Source organism: Adiantum capillus-veneris, chromosome 24, assembly GCF_014529385.1.
Source record: "Adiantum capillus-veneris isolate H3 chromosome 24, ASM1452938v2, whole genome shotgun sequence".
Taxonomy (NCBI): domain Eukaryota; kingdom Viridiplantae; phylum Streptophyta; class Polypodiopsida; order Polypodiales; family Pteridaceae; genus Adiantum; species Adiantum capillus-veneris.
In genome coordinates, this window is record NC_140954.1 from 6,791,077 (window position 1) to 6,807,316 (window position 16,240).

The 16,240-nt window shown below is 41.0% G+C and overlaps 1 protein-coding gene across 1 annotated transcript in view; it reads left to right on the forward strand.

Moving 5' to 3' along the window:
• Positions 1–5,958, forward strand: part of LOC147425881 (ubiquitin-conjugating enzyme E2-23 kDa-like) — a 97,625-nt gene extending 91,667 nt beyond the window's left edge. Inside the window, exons 4-6 of the mRNA XM_086498005.1 lie at positions 5,235–5,287; positions 5,368–5,496; positions 5,572–5,958. Coding sequence (XP_086354131.1) covers positions 5,235–5,287; positions 5,368–5,496; positions 5,572–5,702 — 313 coding nt within the window. The 3' untranslated portion in view covers positions 5,703–5,958. The remainder of the gene's footprint in view (positions 1–5,234; positions 5,288–5,367; positions 5,497–5,571) is intronic.
• Positions 5,959–16,240: the final 10,282 nt, after the last annotated feature.

The following is a 16,240-nucleotide window of genomic DNA, read 5'->3' on the forward strand; positions in this document are numbered from 1 at the left end:
TTGCTTACTTGGATTAGCACGCGTCCTTCGAGCATTTTTATTGTGCCCAATAGATTGCGGTTCATCTTGGTAATGGTCTCCGTCATTTCTTCTTTGCACTTTTGAATGGCATCCTCTATGGGGTCGGCTTTATCATTCTGCTCCTCATGCTTAATCGCCGCTCGAAAAACGAGAGCCACTAAGCGCACATATGTTTCCAGACTATGCATACATCGTCTCCTGCCTCAAGCATACATTTTGCGTACCCTTGCAATTTCTGCAAAATTTGTAAAAAAGTCTGCTATCTGAATTTTTGAATTTTCTTGGGTTTTTTGTATTTCTAAAATTCTGTCTGCAGACTCTAAGGATTTCTGAAAATTCCTGAAAATTCCTAAAAATTGCTGGAATTCAAGACCTGCAGAATTCCCTGCTGGGAAATTGCGGGGGGGGGGGGGGGGGGGGGGGGGGGAGGGCCATGGAAACACTTATATAGAGTACTTGGGCCCTCTAAACTGGGTCCCCCTTAGTTGTTTTTCATAGCCAAAAGCTAGGCATGCCTGGGTGTACGGACTGCCACGTGGCAGTCTGTAATTTACAACACGTTTTGCGGAAACAGTGCTAGATATGCTCTATGCAATTTCTATAATTTACAACACGTTTTGCGGAAACAGTGCCAGATATGCTCTATGCAATTTTTGGTCTTTGCTTTATTTTGGGTCCTGTCCAGGCTTCAAGTGGCCCTTGTCCACTCAGTACTGCCACTATAACCGGCCCGTACAACGTAGAGGGCGGTACTATTTCAATGTCATTGCGCACACGAGACCGACACCCTGTAGGCCCCAAAGACTTGCGCCCCTTTCGGTATTTCTTTATTCAAATTAAGGTAGACGATCCGACCACTTAGCACAAGCTTTCACAAAGTTGTCCAAACTTGGCGAGGGCTGAAAACGCAGGTTCTCGACCGGATTTCGACAGCATAACGGCGCAAAAACCCCTGTAGGTCAAAAACACCTGTCTAGGACGGATTCCCTCGATATCTGGAAGCTTTCTGGTGAGCTGTCACAGAAATTCAGCGGGCTGTAATTCTCTGTTTTTCACTGCCGGGAGCCCAAAAGCCTGTACACGCATCCCAAGGCTCTCACGAGGCTCCCCCGATGTTCCCTTGCAGTTTAGGTGCAAAACCCTAAACCTGCAGAAAAACACAGCAGGCTGTAATTCCCTGTTTCGGATCGTTTTTAGCAGAGCGAACACGCTTACGTGTGTCCCAAGGGCTCCCGCACGCAATGGGACAGTTCCCCTGTGAATTGGACGAGTTTTCACGCGAGAAAACTCTCCAAACTCGCAATCTTTCGTGATGGAACTGTGCGTACCTGTGGGGGATTAGCAATTAGCTAATCCGGTTCCTGTTCAGAAGGCTCTTGCCTTGGCAAACGCGCATAAACCCCCAGAATTGTACATAGGTCAAATGAGAAGCCCACTAGTGGGGCATAACATACCGTACGTAGGGGAGAAAGAGAGCAGTATGTAGCGTGCGGGGCATCACTCCCGTCACCATACTGTGCATAGAGGGCAAGGTAAGCATTCCATAGCTTCTATACCTGCTACAATCCACCTGAGGCTGAAAATGGCGCCCCCTTTGTTGATATGCAGCTCGTTTTTGCCTCCCAGAGTGGCAGAATCGCTCACAGGCTGACACGTCGCCCAGTTTTCGAGTTTGTTTCCCTGCTAAAAATATCTCAACTGGTGCGTCAGTTGACTTGGCAGCAGAGCAATAGAATGTTCCCCTTGTCATTCCAGAGCTAATGACGCGAACACATTTTCCGGTCAAAAATAGTAGTTTCCTAAATTTTAGGAGATGCTTCCATGGCGTCCCTATCGGTCTCTTGACCATCATTGAAGACTACCATTTGACCAACATCTACAATGTGGGTTAATTTACTAGCCCCTTTCAACTTATAAAGTTGCAGTGACTTGACGAGTGGCCCAGATTCCAGTTTGGCGCACACGAGCTTCCATACTCATCAGAATTCAGTGCTAACTGGCTCGGGCAGTCCCTGTCTGACCGACCTAGATCCCCGATGTGAGAAACCCATTTGGCTGCAGCCGTTTCACACTGGCCATGCAATGTCCACTTGCACCTTTTCAAGGGTTCCAGGACAAACAAGTAAAAATAAAATAAATATATCTAATACTTATTTACGGAAGGCAACAGGAAAAATACACCTCCTAGTGACAACCACATCATCACACTTGTGGCATCAAGGGTGGCAAAAAGGTGCCTCCTATTTTGTGCACCTAGGACGAGAGATTTTAGGCACGCCACTTCGTCCGGATGTGGAGACTTGTGCCAAGGTTAAGGAGGCTTTGCATAAGTCTCAAATATGGTGTAAGAAGGCGGCAGACAAGCATCTCGACATGACTTGCACTTGAAAGAAGATGATTGTGTGCTTCTTAGATTTAAGAAGGCATGCCTTAGAAAGAAGAAGGGTAAGGAGAGGCTTTTTCCAAATTTAAGTATGCGATACTATGGGCCCTTCCAGATTTCCCAAAGATCAATGATTTGTACTTGAAATTGAAGCTGCTAGATACTTCGAAGATTGACAACGCTTTTCATTTGAGTCTATTGAGACCTTTCAAGGGTTAAGTGCCAGAGGAGCAGCTAGAGGTAGAAGAAACTGAGGAGATTCTAATACCTGAACAGTTTCTAGCACACAAGGAAAGGAAGTGAAGGGTAAGCTGGACCGCTGATGTTTGGTTGAATTGTGGGGTTGAGTCTGGTTTGGTGTGTGCGGCACCAGAGGGGAGCCACTCCACTCCATCATAGATATCCCATAAGAGGATAGAGTCAAGGGTGCTGACAGGCTGCTAGTACTGTGTTGAGCGACTTTATGATATATACATATGAAGTTGACCGTAACTTTTGGGATTATGGTCAGAAAGTCCTTAGTAGCTGAATGATTCATGTGCACTTACAATAGTCCTTTGTCTAAGTGTGTGTGAAAGATGAACGTCTGCAACATTTTGTATGGGTGATGTGAATCTGGAATGTATTTTGTGTATCAACACATCTGTTTGTGGTCAGCGTGGTTTGGATGTGATGGTCAAATACGTCAAAATGATCACGGTTCATGTCTAAGATCTCGATGGGGATAGTGATGTGAATATGATTCAAGAACTTGTGTATTTGTGTTAGTGCATGGTTTGAGTAGTCAAATCCATGTATGCATAGAGTCAGTGTCTATTGAGGTATTTTTATGTTCACTGTCTGTTTTGAAGCAATAATCGAGGGTGATTACTCTTCTTTACGGGGGGGGGGGTGTGTGTGTGTCACAAAATGACTGTACAAAGGAAGAGAGATAAGTCCGACATGAAGATGTGGGACCCAGGAAGCATGTCGTATTCTGTAGCGGAAATTGTGGGCCCGTACAGGCTGACCGTACGATGCTGATGTGACAGGCTGTACGGTGCTGGCGTGGCAGCATTGGTAGCTTTTCGGGCTCTATTTAAAGTTGACTTTTTAGGCCATCATGTTTTTAGCAGATTAGCTTTTAGGGACGCCCAACTTTTGTAACAATTGCTTTTGGGCCTAAGTGCCTATGTAAGTGTGGCTTGAGGGTGGTCACTTCTTGCATATCAATGCATACTTGCACAGTAATTTGCTAAAAACATTACACCCTAAAAATTCAATAGCTTTAATTGGAGCCTGAAAAGCTGCGAGTGCTGCCATATCAGCATGCCACGTTAGCCTGAATGGCCGCAATCTTGCCCTGGATTCTGGCACAATTCCCGGGTGCAATGTCATCAATTCAGATTTCTCTCTTCCTTTGTCGGGCCGGGGGTGTAGTCACCATAGTAGCCATGAAGTTTCGAAATGTTTCATATGAAATGAGTTTCAAAACTTTCGAAACGGTTCCACAATAGGAGTTTTGTGTAAATCCCATATATATGTATACTTAAGAGCTTACAATCGTGATACATGTACATAAAAGGGACCAAGAGATTCAAAAACTCACTTTGACGTTGAAACCTTGAATCGCAAGTAACATAAGGACAAGACTCTGAGACTTAGATACTAGTAGAAAACATTCGCCTTTGAAACGTCAAGTGAAGTTCTTGATTGCAAGAAACGAGTTGAAGATTGAGATGTTTATTTTAATTATAATTTATTTTGTGAAAAAAAAAATGCACACGCATGCGCACACAAAAAATTAAAAAATGGAAAAAAAAGTGCACACAAATGCAAAACAACAGAAGCAAAGAACCAGAAAATATGGCTGAAAAAATGAGAATGGAGGAAGAGTAGAGGTTAAAAGTGGGCGAGGGAGGAGTGCGCCATGGAAGGGGCTGCAGACAGCAGTGGCTTGCAAAGGCCGACAGGCTGCCTGCTTGGACGGGTTGCCTGCAAGTAGGCAACCATCGGAAAGCACCAGCCAACCTTGGCCACAAAAGGAAGCTAGGGCTGAAAAAAGTTAACGTGAGTGGTGAAACAGGGAACAGGGGCAAAAGCCAAGAGGAAGCAGGTGTGGGAGGGAGCGGAGGCGTGGGACACAGCAGGCAACGAGGAGTTGCAGGGTGTGAGACCCTAACCCTATTGCCCTCCATGCCCTTCCTTGCTTTTTCTCTCTTGTAGTTCGTGTATTGGTTCTACTATCAAAGTAACCTCGAGGTCATGCATAGCTAGTCTTAGAGACAGTCAAAGATGACGACCTTAAATACAAAACCTAAACATGAATTGATTGTGCACCTGGCATGTGTGCTGATGTGCCACCATGTACCAACAGCTGGCGCATCCAATACAGGGGGTCTCCCATTTGGGGGATGGTATGGTGTGGACAATCTACCAGGGTTCTCAAAATTTCACCAACTCTGGCACTTTTTGGAGTATTCAGGAAGGCTCAGAGGCTCCACCTAACATACAAGCTTCTCAAGCTTGGTTTTCTTTATGATTGGAAGAGGGGTTCTGGGAAATGCTCCCGATTGAAGGTTGTTAATTTGTCCTTGGATTGTCGTTGGCTTCTAACCATTCTTACATATCATGGTGGTAATATGCACCCCGTGTGTGGGTGTACTTAGATTTTTGTCTTCTCTCTCTGCATTCAGTTTTAGCTTCATTTACCTTGCTCCAATTATTGTCATTACTTAATTTACCTTGCTCCAATTATTGCCATTACTTAACTTACCTTGCTCCAATTATTTATTCATTCTTGAAAGAGAATTGAGGATCAGTTTTGGCTGTATGCCATTGTCATTCGCAGGTCAGGCTCAGTTTGCCTGGATGTGATAAATCAAACTTGGAGTCCAATGTCTGGTAAAGTGTATTTGGGACAGTCAGTCTCTCCTAAAAAGGCCTCTACTGTTTGCATACTCAAAGTGTCTAGTTTTTTCCAGAGCTTGTGAATGTTTTTGAAGTTTTCCTTCCACAACTACTCTTGTACCCTAATCCCACTGATCCACTGAATGGAGAAGCGGCTACATTGATGATGCGGGATCGCGAGCAATATGGAAAGAAAGTGAGAGGTTTGTGGAATTTTTAAGCAACAAAGCTAAGTTTTTATTTAGAATACGATCAACAGTGACGCTAAATGGTAGCAGAATATTGCGAGAAATATGCCAAGCCAGAGGACAACAACAAGGCTGAAGACGAGAGCAGTGAAGGAGAAACGAGTGATGATGATGTGTACATGTCAAGCGAAGAGGAGGTGGCTGGTCATGCAGACCCTTGATCGAGTCATGTGAACTCTTTTGTTATGTATAGCTTTGTTAAGCCTGCAGTTTGTGCACATTGATTTGTACATGCTGACCTAAACTAAGGTGGTCTACACTGACGTGCTGCATACTATGGTGTATACATCTACGTGCATTCAATTGTAAAGCTGAAGGAATTTCCTTATGGGCTCCGGGAATTCTCACGGTTTTCTGTATAAGAATGAATGTATAGCTCTTATACTGTAAATAGCGAAAGTTATTCTTTCATTCAAAGTGGTCCAATTGTATCAATGTGCCCATCGTCACTTCTAGAGTGTGTAACTTTATGACTGTTGAACGACATTTCATTGAGACTCTTGTCAGCATTTTGTTTCAGTCTTTAAATCTTTTTATCTATTGGAACAAAAAACATTGAAGGAATTCTGCGTGTGTATAGGGAGAGAAGAAGAAGAGAACAATCCCAAGAGACCTCAAAGATCTAGTCAGCCAAGTGCTGGACTCAATACCTGGTACTTAAGAGGGAACGTGGATAGGCAATCTACCACATTTACACTAGAGAGACAGAGAGGGGAAGAGAGGGAGGGAGGTGGGAGTGGGGTGGGGTTATTCTTCTTTAAAAATCATTTATCACAAGGGAATACCATATGAATAAAGGCATTATGTAATTGTATCAACAACTAATAGTAACTACTTCATGGAGCTTCCCTTTAGACCATTCCATTTTCAACTTGCACAAGGCAGGCCTGATATCATTTTGACCAAAACCAAGTGGTGCCTGACATTTCCTAGTGGTGATGTTTATTCTGATAAATTTGAGGCAAGTGCAAGCTTTCTATTTTTCTTGGCCACTTTTTTCAAAAGACCAAAACCAAGAGGTGCCTAACACTATCTAACCATTTTATGAGTTCATGGAAAGATGTGATCTGGTTCAAGAGCGATCACAGAAGAATGCTTCTTCCGTATCGCCAACAACGGGTGTTCAAAGTCTCGTTCAATTCAATAATTAATATTTAGATTAAAGGCAGGTGCTATACATTTATTGTGGTTATTGATGGTCTCATAAATAGCTTACTAGTGCATGTTGAAAGTATCATTAATCTCGTCGTCGTTATCAATATTCTAATACAAAGCTTCGAGCCCGTGTGATTGTAGATAAATTTTTTGAAATGGAAATGGGATTTTCATCCAACACACTCACATGAAACCCTCCTTAATGATTAGCAATATATTTTTCATAAAATTATTTGCTTCACAAACCTAATAATATAGGCTTCAGTGAACCAAGCCATTTAGATTGATAAATTTTGTAGTAGAATTGCTAGCAACAAATATCCATAACTTAGGTTGAGAGCCAACATAAAAGAAAGGATGGTGCTGAAACCACAACAGAAAGTTCTAATTTTTCCTCAAAATTATAACATCTTTCCAACAAAATCTTAAGCTCATACTATTCCCAACCTCTTTGGCAAGAATCTACATCCTATGGCATGAGCCACACATCAAGAGCATGTCCTATGCAGGATTGGTAGTTGTTGGTTGCATTCACAATAAATAAATTTTTAGGTAATCACCACTTGCTAACAGAGGCTCCATGGACACCCATACAAAGACAATGCAATAGTTTGTGTTTGATTGAAAGTCATGCATAAGAGTGCTCTTAATATGAATTTAAAAAAAGCATCCGGATACTATGTGCATTCACGTAGAGAGCTAGTGTGGTTTTTATGAGAGTCTCTTGGACAAGTGCATCTCCACCTGGGAAGGTACTACATGTGTCTGCACCCATACAGTGTTATGGATAATGTGAATGATTTACATGTGAGATTTCATACGAGTGGCCAATCTAGGCTCTCAAGACTTACATCTATCTATCCCCTCACAAGCATATAACATTTAGAAACAAGCCCTTTTGAAGAGATTCACCCCCATAATTGAATATTCTTTTCAAAGATCATATGCTCTATTAGAAAATTAAGAGCTCATGCAAGCACATGGTGTATCAGTCGGAGCTAACGCATCAACCACATGGAGCACGATTGGATAAAGAGATACACTACATTCATCAAAACTTTTCAAGTTTCTTGTGATTTATTTTGCACATTTTTTGAATGCAATGATATCACATTGTAAATTCGGCTTTAAGTGAGTGCTAGCTTGTATTGGGTTTGCCAAATAAAGAGCCAAAGTTGTCACAATGTGTTTAAAGTCACTCAATGCTTTGCATGGTTTATATTGTCATAATTAATGCCCCTAAGGATAAAACCAAAGGTTAGAAATGTGCAAAAACTGTGACAGATTCAAGAATTAGGAATTTAGGTAACATTGTAACTGATTATTGCATTTTTATGCCAGCCATCACAGACTCTCCCCCACAAATGAAAGAAAGAATCCTCCTCATTGCATATTGAATCTCTTCCTCTTCTCTCTCTAGAAAGCAATGATTCTCCCTCTAAACTTGATTTTGTCTCTCTAGAATAGAGTGCAAAATTTCTTAGTTGTAGAGGTGAGAAACTGTTTTCTTTCATGCAAATTTTTTGTCTCTAGAATCTATTGAGTTTTGATCTCTAGATTTTTTGGCAATTTTTTTTCTCTTAGATCTCTCTCTAGCCCACCCAAAAGCCTACTTATGCCTTCATTTTTGTGATCACAATGGGGGGGGGTGGGGTGGGTTAAAATAAGTAATACATTAAGAAACATCAAGAGTGTGTGTGTCCTCATCGCTTGTGGAAAGGGTAGCAAGAAAATTGTTCTTTCTCTTGGATATTTTATTAACTAGAATCTCTTGAATTTATCTCTATATTTTTGGTTGATTTTTTTCTTTCTAGAAGCACTTAGGAACACAAAGAGTATCATCAAGAGGGGTTTTAGACTTAGCGTGTGGAGTTGTATTCAAACTCCTTCAATAGACAAAGACACAACAAAGTGCATTGTTAGTGCAAATAAAAGCCATGGGTCCATTCATACCCAAGCATTGTGTTCCACCAACTTCTCTCTCTATCTCTCTCTCTCTCTCTCTCTCTCTCTCTCTCTCTCTCTCTCTCTTTCTCTTCATTCTTTACTTCGTTAGAGTAGAAGGCAAAATAAAAAATCTTGCATGACGTTTGTCCACCTGGCATCTCTTTTCAAAGTTTTTTACTTTGTTAGCATAGAAGGCAAAAACAAAAATCTTGCACAACGTTCATCCACCTGGCATCTCTTTTCAAAGTTTTGTTTTTGCTAAGCTTGCCTATCTTTACCATATGCGCGCTCACAGGTTTTTCTTGCTCATTGCGCATCATTTTTCGTGGTTGATGAAGATTGTGTGGCAAGAAAGCATTGATTGCAAGGTTGCACAACAATACGATCCATGAGAGGCAAGACTCGGGAGGGAGAGGGGTCGTACACAAAGCCGCTGGATTAGCGAGAGCATGCTATGTTGTCAGAAGGGCAAGCGGGGGAGGAATTAGTTTTGCAAGGGTGCACCCGGCTCTTAATTGATGCCTCCATGGTCCACACTATCCTCCTCTCTCATGATTCTTTCTCTCACTCTACATACTGGATGCCTTCCATAATGCCAATTCCAGCCTTTTGTTAGTGTTGTTTAACAGGCAACACACTGAAGCCCATCCAAGAAGGCAAGAGCACACGATGCTTTGTGCATACAGTAGAGCAATATGCTACAATAATGCATTACTAGTTTGAGCTTGAAGGGTCGCACCATTCCAAGCCAAGTGGAGGATGAGAGGGAAAGTATGTTGAGGCGCTCCTGGGAATGGTGCCGGCCAGAACTTTGAAGATGCAATCACCTACATAAGCATCTTGAAGGCATGTGGCTCTACGCAAGATGCTGATATGGGCACAAAAATTCACAATTACATTGTTATAAAAATATTTTGTGCTTGGCACTGTCTTGGTCGATATGTATGATAAATATGGTGCGCTTGAGAAAGCACAAAAATTGCTTCAAGAGCTTCCTGTCTGGAATGTCGGCATTGATTGCATGATGTCCGCAACGAGAGTTCTAGGCTATTTTCAGCAGATTCAAAGCGAGGGCCTCTCTCCATGCGCAATCACCTAGGCGTGCATCTTGAAGGCATGTCGCTCTACTGAAGATGTTGATATGGGCAGAAAACTTCACAATTAGTCGAAGACTGTTGAAAAAAGATGTCATGCTTGGACACTGTCTTGATGGATGTGTATGTCAAATGTGGTGCGCTTGAGAAAGCACAAAAGGTGCTTGAGGAGCTTCCTGTCCGGAATGTCTCCTCTTGGAATGCACTAATTGCAGGATTATATTGTTATTCAGATGCTGTAGAGAAAAGATGTTGTGCTCTTGGTCGATATGTATGTCAAATGTGGTGCACTTGAGAAAGCACAAAAAGTGCTTGAGGAGATCCCTGTCCAGAATGTCACCACTTCCAATGAATGTAGTGATTCTGGGATATGCACAATGAGAGCAGGGCCAAAAATCTCTAGGTTGTTTTTAGCAAATGCTTAGCAAGGGCCTCTCTCCAATTGCATTCACCTATGTCGCAAATTTTGTTAATTGCAAGAAAATTGCATTGCGAAGCTGCTCTGCTAAACTCCTTGCTATGGAGAAGTGCTTTCAGCCGCGATTCAACGATGTTAGCATGGATCTTGCTGCCTAAGCAAAGGTCCTCATGTTGGGCACAAAACTACGGAACATGCTGAAATGGGCACAAAAATTCACAATTACATTGTTGAAAAAAGATGTCGTACTTGGCATTGTCTTGGTCCATATGTATACCAAATGTGGTGTACTTGAGAGAGCACAAAAATTGCTTTAGGAGCTTCCTGTCTGAAATGTCAGCATTGATTGCAGGATGTGTGCAACAAGAGCAAGGCCAGAAAGCTCTTGGTTGTTTTCAACGGATGCAAAGCGAGGGCCTCTCTCCAAATGCAATCACGGAAGCGTGCATCTTGAAGGCATGTGGTTGTCTTGCACCTTTCAACCTTGTGGCCTTACTTATAAGGAAATCAACATGGGTGAGAGAATTCATGACGAGATCACCAATCAAGTCTATTGGAGAAAGATGGCATACAATGATTCTTGATTAATTTCTGGATAATAGTTGCAGACTCCACCCAAAGTTGCTTCAAATGATGCTACAATATTTATGTGAATGGTGTTTCACCACCAAGATGAAGATTGCTTGACCGTCTTGCCCATGAGAGATATTTTAGATCAGTAAGCGAGGTGAGAGTTTCTCTTCCGACAAAGTCTATTGGGTTGTTGCGATGAACTTATGGGCTAGTTTAAGAGAACGTCTCTCTCAAACACTTCCTCCAGTTTAGTCAGCTCCTAGCTCCTTGAAAGTATGTGGCCGTACACAACGCCTTCAGAAAAATGAGAAACCATGAGAGATTGCAAGATATACCAGTGGGAGCAAACAAGCATCATGTCGGCAAAGCTTTAGCCCAACATCATCGTGTTTGTTTACGACAATCAACAAATGGATGTTGAGATAGAAGGATGCATAAAATACTATGAATTCTACACGCATTACTACCGACGTAGTAAAACAGACGCACTAAAAATTACACGTTGCCATGGGAATGAAACGTTCCCTCGTATTATGAAAATTGGAGAGGACTGTGCAAGCTCCCCCATGCAAGGAGACATGCATGCATTCTACATTCATTACTATCGACGCACTGAAATGAACACACTGAAAATTGCACATTGTCGTGGGAATGGCACGTTCCCTCGTATTATAAAAATTGGGGAGAGAGAGAGAGAGAGAGAGAGAGAGAGAGAGAGAGAGAGAGAGAGAGAGAGAGAGAGAGAGAGAGAGAGAGAGAGAGAGAGAGAGATTTTATGCTTTGTTAGAGATTCGAGAGATTGGAGTTGGACTTCGAGGAAAGTAAAGCGTATTTTGAGCTTTGCATTCTCTATCTTCAACTCACCCTCAATAGGCTATGACTAGAGTTTGGAGATTGTAGCCGTAGGTTGTTACATTGACAATGTTGCTCGCTTGCATATTAGAGCCGTAGGTTTGTGGGGCAGAAAAGGCCTTGGAGCATGGCGACTTGTACTGCCTAGAGACACACACACACACACACACACACACACACACACACACACACACACACACACACACACACACACACACACACACACACACACACACACACACACACACACACACACAGAGTGGTACTTTAGAACTCCTAGCTTAAATTTAATTGCCTCACTTCAAAAAAAGTCCACACATGGGACTTAGCCCAGCTAAAGCGACTTGTTGGGGTAGGGTTTTTTCTGCCCGTGATGAGTATCACACACACACACACACACACACACACACACACACACACACACACACACACACACACACTTTAAAAACCACCCTTTTTAACAATCCTACGCTCACTTAAACTCTTGGGATTCGACTAAAATTTACCGCCTAATGTCTCCACCATGGGGCATGGCCCTTGTAATAACTTGAGTACTGCATCGTGTTACTACCTCGGGCTTACTCGACCGTGAATGCATTTGGGTTTCCTCTTCATTACACCTTGCAAGCGGCCTCACCATCCCTGCTGTGGATCTCCCCACTCATGAAATCTGCATGCAACATGGTGACCACCCTCCTTCCTCTATTTAACAAGCGAGGGCGAATCTCTGCCCCTCACTTAGCTTTGTTTGTGCTCTGTTTTTTTTAAGGGAAGTGACTGCGTGACTGTATCTCTACTGCATCAAAGCATGGAGCTCTCAATTCAAATAACACAGGTCGGCATCTCTTTTTCACACCTACTGTATGGAAATATGTTTATGATGCGTCAAAAGGCATGGTACATTGTGGGGATTTTTTAACATTACAGTAAGTTACAATGGGTTATATTTTACGCAATGATTTAATCCCAATATTGGGTTCTGATCTGTGTTGCGTTTTTTCTGTTGAGGATGCCGTAGTGGGTGGTCTTTTTGATACAGCGTGCTGTCTACTGTTGTGGTTAAAACCTGGCTTCTCTATCATAAACCTTCCTATTAACTACTATTTGGAGGTTGGACCACTTGTTTGGTTATGTCTTTTTACCATGGTTATTGGTACAAATATACATGCGCACTAATTTGTTTGCAGGCTGGCTGGCTAACTGGTGCCTTATTACTTGGGTTATGGCTCTATGACTGGTTAAACCATGGTTGTTCATTGATGGTAAACTTGGAAAAGGGAGCAGAAAAGAGAGGACCTGCTCTATGTTTACTTTGGCTTTTGAAAGGGATTTTGCTGCCACTTTATTGAGCTTGGAAATACTCCGTTAACCAAGCCTACCTTGGTGGCTCACTGAGCATCAAAATGGTGCGAGATTTACTTGATACTGTCACTTTTTTACATGAGTTTTATAGCACCATCAATAAGTTTCCTTGACTGGCCTTGAATATTGGATAGCTATGGGTACTTACATGGGTTGGAGGTGTTTACTGCGCACTAATTGTGATTGAGTGGTTACATACATGGGTGGTGATAGTTTTTTTTGTGCATTATTTTTGTTTAAAAACACACAGGGATCATAGGGTGTTGTACCCGGTTGCACACTATGGAAGTTCTTGGTCTTTACTTTAGTAAGGTTAGGATATACATTATAGTTTTTGCATTCACTTGGGTAGATGTTGCTCTTGTTATAGCTTTGGATATTGATATGGTACTAGCACTTTAAACATGGTATATCTTTTCCCTTAAAAGACTTCATGGTTCGGAGTAAGGCCTGGCTTTTAGCAGCGCTCCTTGTTACTTGGATTGCTTAAGAGAAGTATATGGTAAATGATGTACAAATTGAGTGATGATTAGGAGTCCATTCACAAGGATGAGTATCTAACCTAAAAGCAAGTTTAAACAAGATTGATACTTTATAAAAGACCGTAAATGATTTTTTTTTTGAAATACTTCATTTAGTGGAGCTTTCATAACTGATAAAACTATTGAAAAAATTAAAAAGGGGGATGATTCATACACTTGGATTAGAAGGGGTGATGGCCTAGAAACTTTGGGATTCTTTTAAAGAAAATGAGAGAAAATACTTAAAAAATACTATGGACTAAGCTTGTAAAGTTTTAAAAAAAGTTTGTAAGATGGACATGGATAACAACTGCTATAGTCCATTGATACCTGTAAAACACATCCAAGGCTAACTGAATTTTTGTCTTGTTTGGATGCAGGTAAGGACTCTATCTTATCTTGGAAGGTTTTTTTGACTTTGGCAAGCTGTCCTAAACTAGATTACACACTCACTTACTATTTGGGAAGTTCATCTACTATCTATTTACTGGAATGGGACCTCATTCTTACAAACGTTGTACAAATATAATTCTAAGACTAAGTTGTCTTTGTACTTATCTTTTCGTTTTTCTAAAGCGAGTTGTCTTTTGAATGTAAAAGTTCAACTATGTCTTATTTTATGATTAAACAGCTACACACACACACACACACACACACACACACATCACATTCATGTAACACCCATGCAATAATTGCATGCATACATAGAAATACACGCAAACATAATGTCATATGTACATTTATATCATTTGACCTGAAGCATCCTAAACTTAAATGTATTAATCAAAATAACTACGTTTTTCTTCGATAGAAATATGAGCATTGCGTTTTTTAATTGGCACATAACTAGCTTTCTTATTGTTACAATACATTTTGTGGGCCTATATGATCAAAAGATGAAATGCATAGAATGCTTTAAAAACTGTTGGAACTCAATATACATCAGGATGGAGTCACTAGCTCTTGATGGCTTATCGTAAATAAAGTAGGTTCTATAAAAGATCACAAAAGATTTGTACTGCTTAGGAGAGTAATTAGTCTAGGTGTTTTTAAGTTTGACATGTATAACAGCTGATAGGCTCAGTAACACATGTTAAACATATTCAAAATTAATCAATTGATTGTCTTGTAAATGTGGATGTAGGTGAGAGTTCTATCCTTTCTTAAACATGCTTAGGGTAACTCCTCTTGGACATTGAAAATGAAGACCGCCTACGAAATCTACTTTTGTAATTCTAAGTTTGTGAAATGCATTTTCCATTCTTAATACAAAGTACAAAAACTAGAATACAAAAGAAGGTTTGTACTCTTTGCCTTGAGGTCGGGAGTCATGTGTCTTTTGAACATGTAAAAGTGCTCTTTTGTGGATAAGTAATATCATTATATAACACACGCACACACGCACGCACGCGCACACCCACACACACAATCACACACACACACATTTTTATGTGCTAACCATCAAGACCTAACAAGAAGCTTGTCTCCAGATACCAAGAATTCCAAGACCAACCTTGCATGGCATGCTACAAGCAGTAACTCTTATGTCTTCATATGATTTCCTAGTAGGAAAATTATCCTATAAACTAGGGTTGAAAGAAAGCTTCCTCGAAAAACTTAATTGGTACTCCCTCATACATGGGTGAGTGGGCATGGCCCTTCAAGAACGGGTCTAAAAGACCTTAAGAAGGTTTAATGGGTAAACATACTTTTTGAGTATATAACACCATCATCATTCTTCACTCCCGTAGAACAAAACTTGAGCTTCCCCTTCAAACTTCACACTCAAACTATGAATATGGAAAAATCTCTCCTCACCCTCTAGGCAATCTAAAGATGGGCAGAGGTGAGCTTACTCCTTTGTTGTGGTGCTCACTTAGTCCTTGTTCATTTGTGTTTTTGCATTGAGTTGGTCTGCGTGCTTAAGTGTGCCATGAAGAAAGCAAGTAAGAAGAAGAATGAAGAAGAAGCTTCCCCATCTCAAGTAGACACACCTCTCTTTATGAGATACAAGTATGTTAAACTTGTTCACTTTGTCTCCTAATCTCATGTAAAGCTACAAGAAAATAAAAAAAATATTTTAGCCAAGTATGAATCTCGTTAAAGTTTTTGGGAGCATATCCTTTGGTTTTTCCCTAATCCAAGTTTTTTGTATTGCTTTCTGTAAGGGATCTCTGACAAAATTTTAGGTTACTGTTGGTTACAAATCTTCATGCCATGAGGTGATTTTTGTAGAAACGTGTTGTGCCCCCTTGTATGGGGGGCCTTTGTTAGGGGTTTGGCTTGACTAATCACTGCATAAACAATAATTTTTTTCTATCTCTAGTAGCAAGATTTGTGTACTTGTTGGTTTTCTTATTTTGCCTCTATACTTTTAAAGAAGGCATCTTGTATGGTTAATTTTTGGAAAAATCCTATGATTAGAAAAAGGATACTTTGACCTTTTGAGGTGCTTAATGCAAAGTCTCTCCTGATGGGATTCTTGGGTTTGGTATAACCTGACTATCGACATATTTTTTTTACCTCAGATGAGGTATTTTGCTTTAGCATGGTACTAATGACCGGTTTCAAATTTGGTTACTAATATGGTGTCAAGACTATGTATGATTGCAATGATGTTTGGTTCAAACATTTCTTGCAGGATTACTCTTATGATTTGAAGGTAATATAGTGTAGATTCTAGGATCCTTTTTGGCAGAATGTTGACGCTTTTGGAAATGGTGTCTTCTAAAATGATTTTATTTGGAATGAGACGGATGGGTTATTAGGTTCTTAAA